Here is a 20,462-nt window from a genome sequence, read left to right on the forward strand (position 1 = left end):
ACCTCCTTGGTCACCATGGTTTTTACAGATTAACGTCTCTCTAGTTTCTGAATTCTGACCAGCATGCCTTGTTTCTCCACTTGTCTTCCCAGTGGCAATGGGTGCCTATTCCAGTAACCTGATTTACACCCCCCACATGGGAATCATATGAAACTAAATCAACACATTGCTTTCCTCTTCCTGCTCCCGTCTTGGTGGTCTGTTACCCTGTGGCTATCTATCCTTCCTGCACCCACTGTGGATGTCCAGCTATACATCACATTTTCATGCTCCTTTCTCCGGTTCTGCTTCCTTTGGTTCAAGCCCTCAATTGTGCTGGGAAACATAACTGTAACCATGTTTAACCCATCTGATTGACTCTGGTCTCTCTTGTCCTGTTCTATCTCCTACAGATACCAAGATTTTCTTTCTAAAATCCAGATTCTCAGATGCCGCCCAGAGTAGCCTCACTGCCTACAGAGAACAGTTACGTTTAAAAATAACGTTCCCTCCCTGCTAAGGGGGTCCCCAACTCCCTGCACCAGAAATTTCATGCATCTCAGGGAGCTCAAGGCTGCAGGGCTGGTGATCACAGGCAAACAGAGCTGGAAAACCCAGAAAAGCAGTAGGAGACACTGGTCCCTTTCTCTGTTCTCAACACCCCACTGTGGCCACTAGGAACTTAACACCCTGCTCAGATCTCTAATAAAATGCCAGAATGATAATGCTTGCTTAATATGGCAAATGGGGACAAACTCTTATTTTACATATGCAAATACACAACAGAACAACTCAGGAAAGACCAAGTTTTCATCATCAGATTAAGTAGAAAAAAAAAAAAAAGCAGATAAGGCAGAAAGGCAGCAAGTGCTCCATCTGCAGATTTTCCCCCTATCACTGGAGCATGCTATGCTGCTCAGTGAACAAGAGAGGGAGAAAGGCAAGAAGGGAGAGAAGCTATGATTCTGGTTTGGCAGTCATTCCTGAAGGGAAGCACAGGGACCCTGAGTGGAAGGCTCAGGACAGAGCCTTGGCGCTAGGAAGAGAGATCCCTGGCTGAGTATCCCTGGTGGCTGCAGGAAGCTCTGGCCCAGCAAGTGTTCCCTTTAGGAATTACAGGGATGCTCCCCAAGGACTCTGCTTTCCAACGGAAGCAGAGTTAGTAGTTCTCCAAGGGAATGATTGCACTGAGCTCCAGAGGTCCTTGACCTTGTAACCAGCAAATTGTACCCACATTCACAAAAACCACACACATGCACACACACATACACACAAGCACACACACACATGTGCATACAGACATATACACATACACACAATATACACAAGCACATACACATGTGCACACATAGACATATACAGACATACACACACAACACACATGACATTCATACACAATACATACGCAAACACATGCACATATATGTGCACACACATAAGCACAAGCACATATACATGTACACACATACACACATATATAAATAAGCACACACATGACATTCAGAACAAGACACATGAAAACACATGTACACACACATGCATACACATACGTACAAGTATATACATACACATAGACATAGACATACACACACAAACACACATGACATTCACACATATACACAAATTCATATACATACACACATACAACACAAATAAGCATACATACACATATATACACATGACATACACATATGACACACACATATATATACACATACACACATACTCCCACACATACAACACACACACCACCCCACAGATCCTCCCATCTTGCTCCTCTAACAATGAAGTCTTGATCTCCCTGTCCCACACATGCTCGCTCTCTCTCTCTCTTTCTCTCTCTCTCTCTTTCCCTCTCTCTCACACACACACACACACACACCACTACACACTCACATGTACACAGACATATCACACCCCATCAGTGTTCCCCATCTAAATTGAGAGCAGCATTATGTCTCTGTTAGACATCATTCTTGACCCTCTGGTCCCCTCAACACTGAAGTACACTACATATACATGCTATATCCATTCTGCACTGCTACTGGGTCTTCCTTCAGGGCATTCTTCCCACTTCTCACAATGTTGATCATTACTGCTGTAATCCTGGCCGTGAAGCCAAGGGTGGCCTTGGGAACAGGTAAGTTACAGCATGGCCTTCGTCCTCTATGCCTAGAGTCACATGAGAAGAGGGGACCTCAATTCACAGGTCAGACTGGCCAGTGGCCATGCCACTGTCTCAACTGATGATTGATGTTGGAGGATCCAGCTCTAGACTGGACTGGTGAATAAGAAAACTATCAAAATGAGCTAAAGAGGGAGCTAGTACACAGTGTCCTTCCGAGGCTTCTGCTTTAGTCCCTGCTTGATTTCCTGCCTTCCCTCAATGATGGACAGTGACCTGGACGTATAAGCCAACCCTCTTCCTTCCAAGTTGCTTGGGGCCAGAGTGTTTTATCATGACAGAAAGCAAACTAGAATAGCCTTCCTGTGCTCAAAAATCCTTACACAGCTTCCTGTCTCAGAAAAAGTGAAAACCATCCTTTGTTCAAAACCGTGCAACTAATAAAAGCTGAATCTATTTGAGGGAGATAGCATCACTGATCTCTACAAAGTCTATGGTTGTTAGCATCACCACTCATATGCATGCATGCACACACACACACACACACACACACATGACACAAAAATATACACAACACAAATATACATACATACACACATACACACGACACACACACATATACACACACGACACACACACACATACACATGGCACACACATACCAGACACCCTCACAACTTGCTCCTCTAACAGTGAAGTCTCGATCTTCCTATCCCACACATGGAACACTGATGTGCTGGTAAGAACTGTTCATTTAACAAAGCAAATACCTATGGGAAAAGAAAGTAAGACAGAAAAGAGATTTTTTTTTTAATATAATGAATACAAGCTGTCTTCTTCAGAGACCATTTTTCCATCGTCAGCCAGCTGGTTATGCTGACAGAAGACATTTTCTAAGCAGCAATAAACTGTGGCTGTCCTGGGCTTCCTGGACCCAAGTGTACAGTGATGATGCCAATCTAAAACTGAATCAAATCTGGTGTCCTTGGACCTGTTTTTCACAGTTTATTTTGGGGATTTGAAGATAACTGCCTACCACTATTTCAAACAGGAGCCACAGAGGGTCAAATTCTCCTACAGTTCCTGTACTCCTCTCAAATGTGGATGTGGCCTGATAATGATGAGCAATCTGTTCCTTCTCCTGCATAAGCCTTGTCTATAACAATGGAGATTTGGGGGGACACATCACCTCCGTGGCTGCAGGAGTAATGAGAAATGACAAACACCAAGACCTGTCTGATCTGATGGCCATCTAAAGAGATAAATGGAAATTTTCTTCACCTATGACCCAAGAACAAAACATTCCAGTTCAATCATGAAAAGAATTTACAACTCAAAAAATATTTGTTTACCCAGACAGTAATTTTTCCTCTCCAAATGTCCCAAAAATCTAATTAGGATAAGCCATAAGGACAAAGGGCAGATCTGGGACAGGAATGAATGGCAGAATGAACTTGAATCCCCAGGTCAGAGCGTGAAGTATACACTGCACAGAAATGAGAATTTCCTGTGTTGCTTATATGTGTCAGGGAGAAACTATGGTAGGGTAGAAGAATGAGGGGCAGGGTAGGAGAGAGAGGGGGCAGGGTAAGAAAGTGAAGGGCAGGGTAGGAGAGTGAGGGGCAGGGTAGGAGAGTGAGGGGCAGGGTAGGAGAGTGAGGGGCAGGGTAGGGGAGTGAGAGACAGGGTAGAAGAGTGAGGGAGCAGGGTAGGAGAGTGAGGGGCAGGGTAAGAGAGAGAAGAGGCAGGGTAGGAGAGTGAGGGGCAGGGTAGGGGAGTGAGGGACAGGGTAGAAGACTGAGGGGGCAGGGTAGGAGAGTGAGGGCCAGGGTAGGAGAGTGAGGGGCAGGGTAGGGAGTGAGGGGCAGGGTAGGAGAGAGCAGGGCAGGGTAGAGGAGTGAGGGGGCATGGTAGGAGAGTGAGGGCCAGGGTAGGAGAGTGAGGGGGCAGGGTAGGAGAGTGAGGGCCAGGGTAGGAGAGTGAGGGGCAGGGTAGGGAGTGAGGAGTAGGGTAGGGGAGTCAGGGGCAGGGTAGAGGAGTGAGGGGGGCAGGGTAGGGAAGTGAGGGGCAGGGTAGGAGAGAGAGGGGCAGGGTAAGATAGTGACAGGAAGGGTAGGGGAGTAAGGGAGCAGGGTATGGGAGTGAGGAGCAGGGTAAGATAGTGAGGGGCAGAATAGGGGAGTGAGGGCACAGGGTAGGGGAGAGAAGGGGCAGAGTAGGAGAGTGAGGGGCAGGGTAGGAGAGTGAGGGGCAGGGTAGGAGAGTAAGGGGGCAGGGTAGGGGAGTGAGGGGGCAGGGTAGGGGAGTGAGGGGCAGGGTAGGGGAGTGAGGGGCAGGGTAGGGGAGTGAGGAGCAGGGAAAGATAGTGAGGGGCAGAATAGGGGAGTGAGGGCATAGGGTAAGGGAGTGAGGGCACAGGGTAGGGGAGAGAAGGGGCAGGGTGGGAGAGAAGGGGCAGGGTAGGAGAGAGGGGACAGGGTAGGAGAATGAGGGGGCAGGGTAGGGGAGTGAGGGGGCAGGAAGAGTATTTAGCAGGTAGACATTGCTGTTATACAAGGTACTTAGGTAGCAGAGGGACTTGGGTTTTAGAAGTCACTGCTGTAGAGCTGATGTTGAATACATGCATGGAAGAAAAAACAGAGACAAAGACTCATCTCTGAACACTTCGTGTTTAGAGGTCAGAGTTTTAAAAGTATGTTTTACTATTATTCAGGCATGGCCAACCTGAATGATCAGAGGCCAGAAGATCTGGAAAAACAATGCTATGAAATGACAACCTGTTACCATTCCCAGGAGGAGGAAACCTGTCGCACCAAGGAGCAACAAGAGGAAGTTCCACAATCAGCAAGGCAGAGGTGGAGAGAGAAGACACAGACAGTAACAGTGAGGCAGGATCCAACAGGCTGAAGAACGGCTAGTTCTAGTTCGAGTAGTTTTACCTGACTCTGGGGAACAGGGTTATCCCCATTTGCCTGGTGCTCAGGCCAGGTGAAAAGCTCAAGCCCAAAAGAGGGGAAGGACTGCAGAGTTTGCATTGATTGGTCCACATATGAAAAAGGTCTTGCACAGGCAAATTCTTTACTAGCCCCATAAATTGACTGGTGTTTAGAAGGGCATCTCCTCAGGGTCAAGTAAGGACCCATACTGCACAGCCCTTAGAACACAAAGTCCATTTAGTCAGAGAAGAAGCATACGCAGTGCTACCAGTAAGATGGCAGAGCCAACAGATGCTGTCCCAGGAAGTGTGTGCAAAGGCTGTTCAGAAGAACAGGAGTCATAGGGTCAACGATGCTGACCTGTCCAGACTAACCAGGACTGAAACTCAACTACTCTATTTGGCTACACAGAACGTAGGTTTGCAGCCATCACAAGGAAGTTTTAAGTGGAGAAAGCCTCCTCTCAGACAGGAAAGACTTCATCTCCTCAAAGTGGCCCCATGCTAGCTATGCACTATATCCCACAGGGCATCCTGTGGAAAAGCAGGGAAAGAAGCAGGCACCAAATTTTAATAACTTTATTGAATTAGACCTAAAGTAGGAACTCCCCAGCTACCCAATAGGATGAGTGTTCATGTGGATAACAGGCACCAGGTCCCTTAGCAAACACACACACACACACACACACACACACACAAATACATTTTCTTCTCATATCTTTTGTATCCTGAGCTGAGCATTAACAACCCTTAACAAGTCTTTTAATAGCACAAATGTTACCTGCCTGTAACTGGAAGGCTATAGTTTTATGTATTCAAGGAAGGGTCAATGACAGACTGGAGCCCAACCCCTCACCCTTGTGAGCAGAGAGGCAACATACTGGAGCTGAGCTGCACTTGGCTTTGAAAAGCATCAACTCTCAATCAGGTTCATATTAGGAGGAACCATTGTACGAGTCCTGATGGAATGCCTGGGCTGACTGCCTTTCTTGTTAATTTCTCAAACTTCACTCATTCTCCCCTCCTCCTATCCATAGTTTAAAAAAAAAAAAGAGTGTCAGGAAGAAGTTCATTCCGGATAATTTAATTTGGGTTTCTATCTGTATGAGGTACTACAACTGGTCTCTTTCCCTGAGACTACATACCCTGACAGCCAACTCATCCTTTCAAATTATCTCTTTTAGGGGAATAAAAACTATTTCGTAGAGAGTTGGACATTTGTTTCCTCAGATGAAGCAGGAAGGTCGCACAGTGCCATCCCTCTTCCTGCTATGGACATTGTGGACAACATTCTTTTATTAAATTATAAAATCCCCTTTATTATTTTTTCCTCTTTAAAAAGACATTTGTACAGAACAGATTTGTGTTTAGACAGAGACATTAAGTGGTTTTCTGGCATCATTTTAAAGTCATTTAGAAAGGATGTCAAATTAGAGGACCTAATGTGGAATTGCATAGGTAGAGTTTAATAGGTTTCAAATATCAAAAAGGTTATTAAAAGCACCACAGGATGGAGTTTTTAGCTCATAAATGGAAAACAAGAATCAAAAAAGACTTCAGAGGGCATTTCAGTTACAAGTCATAAGAGTGAAAGAACATAAAGCTAAGAGAGACACAGAAGAACGGATTTTCCTTTTTAAATTACCAGTAATAGCAGTGATTTACCAACCGAAAGCCTAAGACAGTCCAAGGACATCAGAGAAACTTCATAAGCAAGGTAGGACGTGGGCTCCCTCTTGAGGGTTGGGCAGAACTTAACAGGAGAAAAAAATCAAGCAAAACAGGAAGCAGAGCTTAGCTCAAGCACATGGGGATAACCAGTGTGGGCTGAATATAGAAACAACAACGGAGACTTCCAGGTCAAAGTCAGAGTTATGATGAAGGTATGTGCAAGAACCAGGGAAGGTTCAATTCAACTTTGAGAGGACAATGTCCCTCAGCATCTTTTCTCTGACCAATCTTTATTCTAAGTGGGATAGCTCAAAGGCAATAATCTAAGAACATTTTGCTGCTGCACAGGTTGGCTCATACCTCTAATATAGTGTATACACACACACACATATTCTCTCTCCAGAAGAAAATGGTTGTTTAGTAACTTTATTCTTTTATGCATGGTACTTTATTACAGAAATAAACAGGTCCTTGGGTCTCCAGTAACCATTTGTACCAGTAAGTGACTGTGGCCAAATACTCATGTGACCAAATACTCCTGCTCAAGCCAAATGGATGGAACTTACTGGTGAATGTGGCATTCTATAGTTCATTCTCACCCCAGGACCCACCGTTTGTATCCATAGTAATCGGTGTGACAAAAGATTGCATGCCATCTGGAACTGATATTAAGGCTTTAATTTTTAAAAATAACTGGCACATTTTAAAAATTAGAGCAGGTTCAGGAGTTTCTCAATACACAGCTATCTCAACCGCTGGCATTCTAACTTGCTATCCGGGGAAGGAGTGGGAGATCAAGCTATGACAACATGCAAGATTATTAACTACCCTTCTGCCCCTTCCTTAATCTGAGCATACCCAGGGACTTCTACACCTCTACCATGTGTAAAAGACAGGAAATGGAAGAACCCTATCAGAGAATAGCAGTCCTGCAGGGTTAATGTCAGTCACAATGGCTATGTCTGATTAGAAAGCCATGTCACTCCTTCTTAGCGAGCACCTTGGAATTTGCCAAAATGTACCTTGACCTCTCTTGGACACATTTGACCCCTACAAAGAACATATTAAATAAAGGACACCACGTTGCCATAATTCAGTGCCATTGGAATCTACACTCCTACTGCACAGTCCTCTGCCTATGGTGGTGAGGACAAACCCATAGTCACAGCCCTCTAATACTTCTATAACGTGTGCTTACAACTCTTAGGAGGGGTGCTGGGATTATCCCCTAACACATCATAGCAGGTGTAAAAAGCTGAGGTAATAAAGTTAGACTGATGTAAATTCAACCACTAAAACTACACTTGTCCTCTGTGTGACCTTGGTCAGGTCTCTTGACTTCTGTGCCTTGGTTTCCTCACTTATAGAATGGAAATTAGCAGTACCTGTCTTAAAGAATCTTTCTGAAGTAAAACCAAACTCTAAGGCAATCTTTTAGTGCAGTGCCTGACATGAAATATATGCTTGACAGCCAACCTTCCTATCAGAAATGTATCACTAGTACAAAATGTTCCTTTGTGAAAAGACTGAATTGACTATTCAATAGTGTTGCTTTGGCTAATAAGAGAAAGTTATGTTTGCTATGGTTGGAGGAGTGCATCTCTTGGAAGCTGTAGTCTCTACCTGAGAAGTAAGGGCAGTTCACTTGTCCTAAGAGTCAACGGTAAGGAGCAATGTTCTGATACCTGAAAAACTCTATCTATAAATGATTCAGCTGACATTTCAATCTGCAACTCTGTTCTGAAATAAGCTCTTCACTATTGCCAAGGATAAACAAGGCATGTCATAATCCCCATATCATGACTCAAGGAAGCCTCTGCTAATTAATTTTAACCATTCAGTGATTCACTCTCTTCAGGTGATAATGATTCACATGTTTTGATTTGCCAAACATGGCTTCTAGATTATTTTCAGAAATGTCTGTTGAGCTCCTTCTTAGCACAGTCACGACTTGGACAGAGCCTAAGATGTGAGTTATTATTTCATTCCAACTTCAGACCCATCATATGTTTATACCTAATTTTGATCATCTATTCATTTAGCAGTGAATTAGAAGCATCATGGTGCAGCTGGTAAAGCAAGCATGCCTGGGATTGGAATAGCAATGGAGCCACGCAGGAGCCAGAATCAATCTCCAGCAGTGTGTCTTACCTCTCTGAACTTAGAAATAGTATTCCTACCACTTGAACCAGGTCGGGATCTGCAGCCACAGAGCACAGCCCCAGGACACAGGACATTTTCTCTAAGAAAGAACAGTCTACAGTGGCACCTGACAGCACCTACTCACAGGTCACAGATGCCGGCCCTCGCAGGAATGAGATGCACAAGCTCCAGCAAAAGCTTCACGCCCTTTTGCCATTCTTCCTCTCTTTCGAATTCACAGTACAGGTAGCTGCATTCATCCGAAGAAAACTGGTAGAAAACATAATTATCTTGAAAGTACAGATGTTGGTCCACTGTTGGAAGCAAACAAACAAAAATGTTGTGGTTTAGAGTCATAAATTACATAGTAAACTGTACAGTCCAATAATTAAGGAGAAACCAGAGACAAGGTTGTACATTTGAACTTCATTCATGCTTACACGCCCAATCAAAATGAAAGGATGCACTGGCTGGTCAATTTCATTGCTTGAACTTTGATATATTCACATATATGCTATGTTTTCTGCTTCACAGACAAGTGATGGTCAGATCAATATCACTTCAAAGAGAATGGCAGGTGATTCTTCACAAACACCCATGATAGCAAGTTTCAGTTAGCAAGATTAGTGGCAACCAACTAGGGATGATTGTGGTCCTGTTTCAGGGGACAATTGGTGATGCCTGGAGACATTTTTGATAGTCACAACAAAAGGATGTACTTCTGGCATCGAGAAAGAAAAAGAAACAGATGTTGCAAAAAATCCTATATGTACAGGACAGCACCCCTCAACAAAGAATTGTCTAACTCAAAATGTCCATACTGTCAATGTTGGGAAATCCTGTTTTAAAGGAATCAAATATTATAAATGCTTCCAAAAGGCTTTTACACAAAATGTGTGGCTAACCAGAAACCCAATGCTAGCCAGTAAGCCCATAAAAGCTCCCCTCCTCAAAAATAGTTAATTGACTTTCTAAGTAAGAGTGTTAGGTGCTAGGTATTAGTGACTAAGATGACTACAACCATGTCCCCTCTGCGTGGTTCTGTAGGGGGAGTTTCCCTAATCATTGATTGACTAAATAAAGATGGCAGAAGCTAATCGCAGAGTTTAAAAGAGAAGGCGGGATTTCCAGGCAGGACAGGAAGAGAGCACAGAGAAGATTGGGGGTTGGACGAGAAGCTGTAGACATGTAGGTCTCTCCCGGCACTGATAATTTTTAGCAACTGTGGAGGCCAAGGAGGATGGGGCAGGATATTCTTCTCCCAGCCTTTTGAGTTATCTGGTCAGTTTTAAAATATAAAGATCTCTAGTTTTTTCTTTCCATGGGGAAAGAGAGCTAAAGGGAGCTGGGTGAGGCGGCCATTGTGGCACCAGGCAAGCAGCAAGTGGAGACCTGGAGAGCTAGCTTTGGAGCTGAGTGAGACCAGGTGGTCGTGGGCAGTCTCACTAGAGCCAGCCACAGGGATGGACAGTCTATGGAAGGAGAGTAGTAGCTCCAGGCATTCTCAGGGGGAATGGGCAGGATGGAAGTGGAGCCAACTGCATCGTGATCTCGGAGCTAAATCATGAGGGGCTACAGCACCAGGCGAAGAGATCAGGCAAAGGGAAGCATGCTTTCTAGAATTACACACAACATTGTTCTTTCACAATGATACCAGGAATTGCCCTCAATATTTATCATCTATAGAAGCAAGGACTTCTCAGTACCAACTAGCATCTGCGAAATCAAGATGAAATAAAAACAAAGATAGTTTAGTTTCTGCTCCTTCAATTCACTGAGTTCAACTAAGAAGAGAGAGGTTGCGCCATCTATTTGACCTTCTACTTAAACATCATTTTCTGGCCTGTTTGAACAGCTAATATTCACAACTCTCTCTCTCTCTCTCACACACACACACACACACATATATAAAATGTATGTTCACGATTATTTAATTAAAATGGCCCACACATACCACTCATAAATCAGTTTCCAATGATTACATACATCATGATAAACCATTCATTTGAAGCAACAAAAGATATCATTAGCAAAAAAGTTTATGAGCAGAGTAGACAGGGAGAAAGGCAGAGACTTTTACAGGTGCAAGTCTACAGTCAACAGGTACCTAATCATTTCCACAGAAGATGTGGGGAAAGTAAACGAATCAAAAATGATCTGTTGTTTTTACTTGAAAAAATAATTGTGTAAAAATCTGCCTTCAAAAACACTTTCCATCCAGATTATGACATCCTCTGGAAGGTTAAGTATGGTCTGGTCTAGCAGTTTAACAACACAGTGACTGTGTCTTCAGAGTAAGGAACACTAACCTGATGACATAATCCCCATATCCAGTAGGAGCTGCCAGACCCCAATGGCCATAGATCTACACTGGACAAAAGGACAGTGTTCCAGGAGCCAGTCAACCAGCTCTGACCCCACACAGCTTCTCCTGGAACAAAGCAAAGCCACAAGCAATGAGAAAAATTAAGAACAAAACATTAATGTTTGATGCCATTCCTTTCATGAGCTCTCTTTCTAAATTAAGCATGCCAAGAAAAAATGACTTTGCCTCCTCCTCATATTCAGATTAATGCTAATATAGGCATTCAAATATATGGTTCTTTTAAATGAGAACACGGGGTGGGGGAGGGGCAAGAGAACAGGCAATTAGACTAGACAGTCAATAAGAACTTCTCATTCTATAGGACATCTTTCATGTTAAGGATCACAGTGTTAATTAACTAGTTTCTTAGTGCTTCTTTCAATTAGCCAGCATCTTTGGGTTTTGAAAGCACTTTAGTCCATGGATTAAATACTGTCATTTTTTGTTCACATTTTCACACTTTTCTGTATGTGTCTGATATCACCTGGCACACAGAAGTGTTCAGACATTTGCTCAACAAACCAAACCTCCACATTGATCGAGGTAGCAAGATGGTAGCTATGCCTGTCTGAGCACACGTGGCCATGAGGAAGTCTCCTAGTCCTGGCCTTTCAACAGCACCATGCTCAGGGGTTTCAGGGATGAAGAACAAGGGTGCTGTCAGGAGTAGATTTTGATATATCAAAGCTACCTGGGAACTTAGAAGCCCAACCCTACCAAATCGTTTAGGTATTGCTGGTGACCACAGAGCCCAGATCCTTGTAACTTTCCTTTCTCATTAGGAAAGGTTTGCTCTGTTTGGGACACTGGCTTGGAACAAATATGCTAAAGCACAGAGTTGCTATGACAACCTTAATGGAAAAAATGGGTACCATTCCCCAACACGCTATTGATTTCATTGTATCTGGTCCTTTTTGCCCCTCCCTAAACTTCATCATTATGTTTGAAAATGCTCTTACCATCCACCTGACCAGGAAAGCCATTAGGGACCAAGAGAGAAACTCTGTCCTTAATATCTCTAAAACAAATAAAATGAGATGAGCTGCTATGCATTTAATTTCTAATCCCCTGACTTGCTGACCAGATCTATAACAATCCTGTTAAGAGCCCAAATCTACAGGGCAGAGAGGAGCAGAAAGGATAAAAACAGGTTATTGGAGCATCACAATCTAAGTACTACCAGAATTTAAAACAGTGTGTTTTAAGTCTTATTCTCCATCTAGAAGCTTCGGTGGTACATGCAGATCTAACCAGAGCTGTGATACCAGGTAGTAGCACTTCCATACAGAGGTGATGAAATAGCCCCGTGTGGTCTCATGTCCATATGGAGGTGATGAGCTACAGACCCATGTGAACCCTGTGGACAGCTGCAGTTTACCCATCTCTGAGGTGGAAATTCTGCCTTTTCTTGACCTCTTCCTCTCTTCCCATTATGGTTTCCAATTATCTGTGGTAACATAGACACTAAACTTTAAAACATAAATGGTATTGTGGAGTGCATAGTGGTTCATGTATTTAAAAGGAAATAAGGTTTCAGGAAGTAGCATGCTCTTTCTATAGTACAAACTGAATAGAAACTTCTCAAAGCTTTTATTGTGGATTTTTATCTAGCATATGGGAACATGTCACTTCCATTTACCACCAGACAAATTTAAGTGATCCATCCTAGACAACCATATAAGTAATTTGTCTTTAATCCTAGAACATTAATCAGTCCTTGGACTATAATGGAGAAGACATACAAACACATATTCCCTCCCAACTCTGCTCCTATAAAAGACTAACTACATTATAAATTGGACAGCTCATTTTTTCCATGGATCTGATTAGATCTCCATTTCAATCAGTGCCCACAGAGACTGCAAACAAATTAAAATAAACAAACAAACAAACCAACAAACACTTAAGAACAAAGGTACACTTTAGTGTAGCCTTCGGTAACTAATAAGGATTCTCTGAGCTTGTCTATAGCTAAATGTGAAGACTTACATATACAATGTCAGTTTTAAAGAGTTGGGTGTCACTGTATATGATGTCTTTTACTTTTGTTTTTAGTTTCAACCTGTGTGTGTGGTGTGTGTGTGTATGTGTGTGTGTGTGTGTGTGTGTGTGTGTGTGTGTGCAGAGGTTTGAATGCAAAATGTCCCCTGTAGGCTCATGTATTTGGACATTTGGTCCCTGGGATGGTACTGTTTATAAGGTGACAGAAATTTTAGACCACTGGTTCTCAACCTTCCTAATGCTGTGGCCCTTTTATATATAGTTCCTCATGTTGTGGTGATCCCCAACCATAAAATTATTTTGTTGCTATTTCATAACTATAATTTGGCACTGTTATAAATTGTAACATAAAAACCTGGTTATGCGGACCCTGCTTTAGAAGGTGCAGCCTTGTTAGAGTGAGCACATCACTGAGGCTGAGCTTTAAGAGTTCATCAGCTAGCCTTACTTCCAGTTTCTTCTCTCTGCTTCATGCTGTGGTTAAGATGTGATCTCTCAGCTTCCTGCTCACTCACCTGCTGCCATCCGTCCCCTGACATGATGGGCACCACAAGCCAAAATGTACTCTTCCTGAAGTTGACTGTTGCACTACTGAGCTCACAGCAGATGTGATTATATACTCAAGTTCTCTACAAGACTGGGCTTCTCAACTACTGATCACAAAGAGGGCAGGGTTAATAAGACCCTACACCCTCCTGGGGATTTATAATCTGCTAAAAGTTGCCAAAAGGACAGCCATTTCTTTCAGTGCCATAAGGAACTGGTAAGGTACCAATGCATCTGGAAACAAACTCCCAACTACACTCATATAACCTTGTCCCCACCCCCCAACAAAAAGGCATGACAATAGAAGAGAGCTGGTGGGAAACAGGAGGGGGACAACATGAGTGGGACTATAAGGAGACAGCAGCAGAAGTAGAGACAATTATGACTGAAATTCACTGTGTACAAGTACAAATCCCATTATTATATATAAATGATACATGCTAATAAAACATTAAAACATTTGCAGAAAGTGTTAACGTTAAGAGGCATGAAGAAACTTTCTAGAACATAAACACCCTTTTGTATCTTAATAATGGTTACATAGATAATGATTGCATGGGTATATAGTAAATAAAACTAGGCTACACACTTAAGACTTGTGCATTTTATGTAGAAATTGTACCTCATACAAGATTCTTCTTACACCAAATATCTGGGAATCACTATTCCCAGGATCCAGTCATCATGAAATGTTTCCATTGGAAACATTTGTTTCTCATGGCCAATGAAAACAGCAGGAATAGTAAGCTGACGTTTTTTACATGTTAAATTTCTATAACTTAAAAGAACATTCTTTATTGCTAGAATATGTCCTCCTTTTTGTGATATCTGTCCAATTCCGTTTTTTCAATGTGGTCTCTTTAAGAAAAGCAGCATTAACCTCTTGGTCTTATTTTTATCTTTTGTATCTTTTGGTATCATTGAGTGTTAGCCCATCTTCCTTTTTTTTTTTTTTCTTTAAGATTCCATAAGAGTGAAATGCATGCTTCAGATGACCTCATGGTAGGTCCAGCCATCTATTAAGACTGGCCATAAACTATTTGCTTCTCCAACACAGCTCTGCCTTTATTATTCACTGTCTCGGGAAGACTGACTATGCTCCTTTCACAGTGCAGTGTGGGATGTGGCTCCTTGTCTGGGGGATTCGAACAGCTCTTTCTGCCTATGAACCTTTCCAGAGACTTGACAATGTCTCCTATGTGGAGAAACCTATATTTCTTGAAGTCCCCAGTATAGCATGCACCCACCTCTCAGGAGAATGAGAGAGAAAGAGGAAGGAGGACTGGGGGGAGGGAGAGCGACCATGTAGACAGGAGTTTCATATTCTTTTAGACGCAGAAGCCTAACCATGACCATAAGCAAGCACCATTGGGATCCTCGGCAGAGAGAACACATCTGTCCCTCTGACTGCTAATACCAAGACAGCCTGCTACTCTATGCTCAAGGTTACAGTTGTAACTCACACAGGCTGGTTTTTTTGACAAGATGTTAAGAAATTGTGTTACCTGTAAAACCCCTTGAGATTCACTCTGTCCTTTACCAGGTCAGCTGCTTGAACGATAATAATATTCCTTAATGCTCTTCCTGCACAGGAAGAATTCTCTCCATAAATCTAAGAGAAAAGACAAACAATCACTGTGAATATAGAGCAATAATGTGACAGTCTGTGAACTCCCAATAGCATGCTGTATATATAAGAATCATGACCAATTCCCTGAGCTTCAGACACATTTTAGCCTATGAAGCTACTGCCCTATAATTACCTTACTTTATTTTAGCTGCTGGTCTACTTAGGTTATTAGACTATAATAAGTTTTCCAAATGTAAAGTACTTAACTATAATTGCAATATCCTTTTAAAACACAAAGTTTTCTGTGTAAAATATCTATTATCTTAAATAATAATGCTCTAATCACTACAGGAAACTGAAGAATTGCTTAATCTATTTAGATTAATCACAAACATATCTACTAGTTTGGCCATAGTGGTAATTCATGCATAGCAAAGCCCTCGGAAGATATTTCCACACTTAGTGAATAACTTAAAGATAGACCAATGTCACAGTAGGCTACTTTGCCCCAAGGCTTCCCATAACCTCAGAGTTCACAGCTAATTCCAAATGTTCGGATTTGATCTACAGTACTTCACAATTCCATCTTTCAGAAAGAGATTCCATTTAACTTCTTTCCTTAATCTTCTCATCCCTCCACCGTCGTCTTTGGTCCCTGGAGATGAAGGTAGGTACCTCTGGTGAGCTCTAGGCCCTATTTTTAAAATACCTTCTTCTCTTCAATTCCACCGTCCTCTATAGCACAAGGCCATTTCATGACCCAAGGAGGTGAAATACAATGAGCTTACTTCAAGAGGTAAATGCTCATGAAATTGTATGCTGCTAAATGCTTACAGCTTTCCATTTGTTCTATTTTTTTTCATACTGTGAAATTTATTTATTTTATGTGTATGAGTACATTTCCAGGAATGTATTTATGTATATGTGCCATATGGTGACTGGTACCTCCAAAACTCAGAAGAAGACACTATATTCCCTGGAACTGAATTTACAAATGGTTGTAAGCCACTGTGTGGATGCTGGGAATTGAACCTGTGTCTTTTGGAACAGTAGCCAGTGTTCTAAACTGCTGAGCCATCTCTCGGCTTCAATTGTTTCTTGGTTAACTCCTTTTTCTTTTTTTCTGACTGTACTGGGTTTGATATCAGGGCCTTATGCACACAATGCAAATACTCTTCAATTGTACTATATATCTGGCCCTCTTAGTAAACTACTTCACTTAAATATTGTCCCTTAAAGCAAACAAATTGCTAATATATTGGTCATGACTTGAGAGGAAATAGTGTTCATACTTAGATCTTTCAATATCATCACTTGAACACAATTTGATGAGAAAGTGAAAATGGCCGGAAATGATGCCCTGTTAGCAAGCTTTTAAAAATCAAATCTTGAGTGATTGACATGACAGAAAGTTATTGAGGCAGAGGCATGAGTCAGCTAATGATTAACTAGTCCTGACACCTACAAGGTTCACTCGATAAGTATAAAGCATTTAATGAGCAGCTGACAAGTACAGATTCTACTCCAGGTGCATAACTCCTTGCATACTGGAGAGCAAGGAAGACAAGGTCCTCACCTCCATCTCCCATTCTGAAGAATGGGAAAGTGTGTTTGATTCTTTAATGCAACACAATAAACACAAATCCATCTCTTCTCATCAGTGAACTCATAGGGGACTTAGACTTAACCACATATGCCTCTCCTCTTATTACAGTTCTATATACAATGTATTCTACTTGTAAACACTTATGTTACCATCAATAGAAAAAGTAAAGGATACATATTTACTCTGTTACATTGATTTGCAAGGCATGTGGAAAATAGTTATTCCTTATCTCATGAGTGTCATAAATCAAGGAAATAATCAAGGGACTTTAACTTCTTTGGTGGTCTTCCCTGAGGGGGAGATGGTGTGATGAGAGCATTATGCCTGCAAAATTCCAGGTCAGGGGATCTCTAACACAAGCATTCTCCACTAGCATTTGTGAAGCACCATTATAGAAAGTACAGAAGGATAGAGGAAATAGTTTCATACCTGAGAAGGACTATGTTCAAGGTATGGATTAGAAATTCTTCTTGAGAGAGTCTATTTTAAAAGAAAAAAGAAAACAAGGAGAAATTAAACTCAAACGGATACTATGAACCTAATAGTACATATAGGTTCATAGCATATACCAATATAATAATAATAGAATTATATAATAATAGTAATAATAGTTATAACAATAACAACAAAATGAAACAAAACACATGCAAGTATCAGGCCTAGGAAGTATCCACACTGAAAATGAGTTTAATAAACTTCAAGTGTCTCCTAAGATCGATCATCTGGTCAACCTTCACACCAATCAGGCAGGACACTCTGCTTGACTAGCTCCTACCCCAGAGAGGTCATCAGCTGCAGTGATGGAGAAAGCTGTGTCTTCAGACCCCTCATTTCACATCTGATGAGGCTGGGATTCCATTTCTCTTGCTCTGACCCCATTCAGACCTCCTTGTCTTCTATCTCAGATGCTACTCCAGTCTCTCAGTGGGTCTTCCTGCCCTTCAGTTTCCCACCTCTGAACCACCCTACAACCTCCAGCAGGCAAATCTCCCCAAACCACATCCTTCCACTTAAAGTGAGTCACTAGTAGCTTACAGGAACAAACTCAAGGCCCTCAGGTCCACAGTCTACCTCTTACACAGTTTTGCGTTCTCTCTCTTCAGCACCACAGTTATTTCCTCACTAAGATTTAAGTGGCCCTGGGTCTTGAAGAGGATATTGTAGATCATGCTCACAAAATAATGTTACACATACATGAAACTGAGAAAAAATAAAGAATTTGGAAGACCTAAGTGTCAGGATGTGTCAAGTGTTAGAGAGAGATCAGTCCACAGAGTCCTTGTCTTGCAAGCATGTGGACCTGTTTGATCCCCATAACCCTTTTTTTAAAAGTGGGTATGGTAGCATATACTTGTAATCCCAGAACTATGAAAGAAAAGACAGGTGAATCCTTGAGACATACTGGGAAGCCAGGTTAGCTTGGAAGCTGTAGACCAGTGACAGACTGTATCTCAAAAAGGAAAGTGGTTAGCACCTGAGAATTATGCCAATGTATGTCTTCTGATCTCCACATACATATGTATATATATGGACACACAAAAGTATACCCATCCATGAACATACACAAACACACACACACACACACACACACACACACACATATACACACACACAATCAGAGCAGCCTACCACTCACATACCTGGTTATAACATTTTCTGTTCAAATTTACTCTCTTCTATGATGAGCCCACAGGACCTCAAAGTCCAGGTTTGTATCCCTCCCAGATAACTGCTAACCAAGCCTGACTCTGCTTAGCTTCTGTCTTAGTCAGGGTTTCTATTCCTGTACAAACATCATGACCAAGAAGCAAGTTGGGGAGGAAAGGGTTTATTCAGCTTACACTGTGGAAATATTGCTGTTGATCACCAAAGGAAGTCAGGACTGGAACTCAAGCAGGTCAGGAAGCAGGAGCTAATGCAGAGGCCATGGAGGGATGTTTCTTTCTGGCTTGCTTCCCCTTGCATCCCTGGCTTGCTCAGCCTGTTCTCTTATATAACTCAAGATGCCAGCCCAGGGATGGTACCACCCACAAGGGGCCCTCTGCCCTTGATCACTAATTGAGAAAATACCCCACAGCTGGATCTCATGGAGGCACTTCCCCAACTGAAGCTCCCTTCTCTGTGATAACTCCAGCCTGTGTCAAATTGCCACACAAAGCCAGCCAGTACAGCTTCCAAGATCAGATGAGGTCCTATTTGTTTAGAGTGATAAGGTGGTATACCAGATGGTTACTTCCTGTGAAGCCCTGCCAGTGGGAATGGGGGGTTGATACTCTTTGAAGATCTTTGTTTAGGTACTGCTTATGCTACAGAACATGGTGGCACGTTGGCGACCAGTACTGGCACCTTGTAGTGCTTTGGTCTTGTGGCACCCAGCATACGATGTTATGTAATGATGTTTACTTGTCCATTCATTTATTTAGCTCTTTGTATATCAACTAAGTATTGGCTGTATGGTTTGAATTGCAGGAGCTAATTTTCCCCACCTAACAATCTAGGAAGCAGCTACATCCCCCACAGATGCTTAGGCACAATGGAGGATAATTATCACATTCTACTGTGGTTCAGGAGGAACAGAGAAACTAACACTTAGTGAGTTCCCAACCCATGTTTAAAAGCGCTTTACACCTGGACACCAGGAACTGATGCTTTAGAGAGCCCAGTTCTTAGCCTGCCACCTCCATTTCCTAAAATAACCTGCCACATTCACCAAACATACCCTGCTGGGCACTGCTTGCTGTGTGGTATGTGAACCTTGTACCAAATTTTAACCTAAAAAGTAATTCCTGTTCCAACTCTTTCGTATTCCAGCCAGCTCCCACATTAACTATCTTTTGATTAAACAAACGTTAAGTATTGACTCTTTATCCAGAAATGCAAAAAACAAAAAACAAAACAAAACAAAACTTCGTTAAAGATCTGCAAGGTGCTTTAAAAAAGAAAATATTATAAGCTAGCCTATGTTCTGGCCTTGTCTATGAATAGTTCCCATGAGCCCTCCCAGATCTCTGTCATCTGAGCCTATACAGTACCTTCAATTACTTGAATTATTATGAAATAATTTTAAACTTACATATACACCAGATTTTTCCTGTGAAGATTAGTTGTCATGATAATTTACTTTCTATATCCTGAACAAGAATTTAATAAGAACAACAAAAAAGAACACTGTGGCAGACCAAAGCTGACAAACTTCATGTATTCATTGAATTGTCTCAATCAGTTAAGACAAACAAAACCAAGTCCTTCACACCAGCTAGTCCAAGAAAAATAATCTTTCCTTAGGTAAAATCCAGTTTTAAAAAAACTGGGCAGGAATATTTTCACAAAGCAAACAAACGACTTGGGGTTTCTCTCCACTGCCATCCTAAACCAGGCAGTCTCCAGGGTTACAGTCACATAATCCAGCTAAACCCCAGCATGGCCCCTTTCTAAAGACAGGTAAAGGTGGCAGGGAAAGTGATGGGACTCCTCAGTGCTACAGAGATAAGGGTGTTAGACAAGCTGAGGTCCCTGGGGAAT

The 20,462-nt window shown here is 42.2% G+C and overlaps 1 protein-coding gene across 1 annotated transcript in view; it reads right to left on the bottom strand.

Annotated features, from left to right (window-relative positions):
• Positions 1 to 20,462, bottom strand: part of Rapgef5 (Rap guanine nucleotide exchange factor 5) — a 241,449-nt gene that overhangs the window by 181,800 nt on the left and 39,187 nt on the right. Inside the window, exons 2-5 of the mRNA XM_052184831.1 lie at positions 17,370 to 17,420; positions 15,270 to 15,376; positions 11,162 to 11,283; positions 8,998 to 9,166 (exon numbers count right to left, since the gene is read on the bottom strand). Of these exons, the coding sequence (XP_052040791.1) occupies positions 8,998 to 9,166; positions 11,162 to 11,283; positions 15,270 to 15,376; positions 17,370 to 17,420 (449 nt within the window). The remainder of the gene's footprint in view (positions 1 to 8,997; positions 9,167 to 11,161; positions 11,284 to 15,269; positions 15,377 to 17,369; positions 17,421 to 20,462) is intronic.

Source organism: Apodemus sylvaticus, chromosome 6 (assembly GCF_947179515.1).
Source record: "Apodemus sylvaticus chromosome 6, mApoSyl1.1, whole genome shotgun sequence".
Taxonomy (NCBI): Eukaryota; Metazoa; Chordata; class Mammalia; order Rodentia; family Muridae; genus Apodemus; species Apodemus sylvaticus.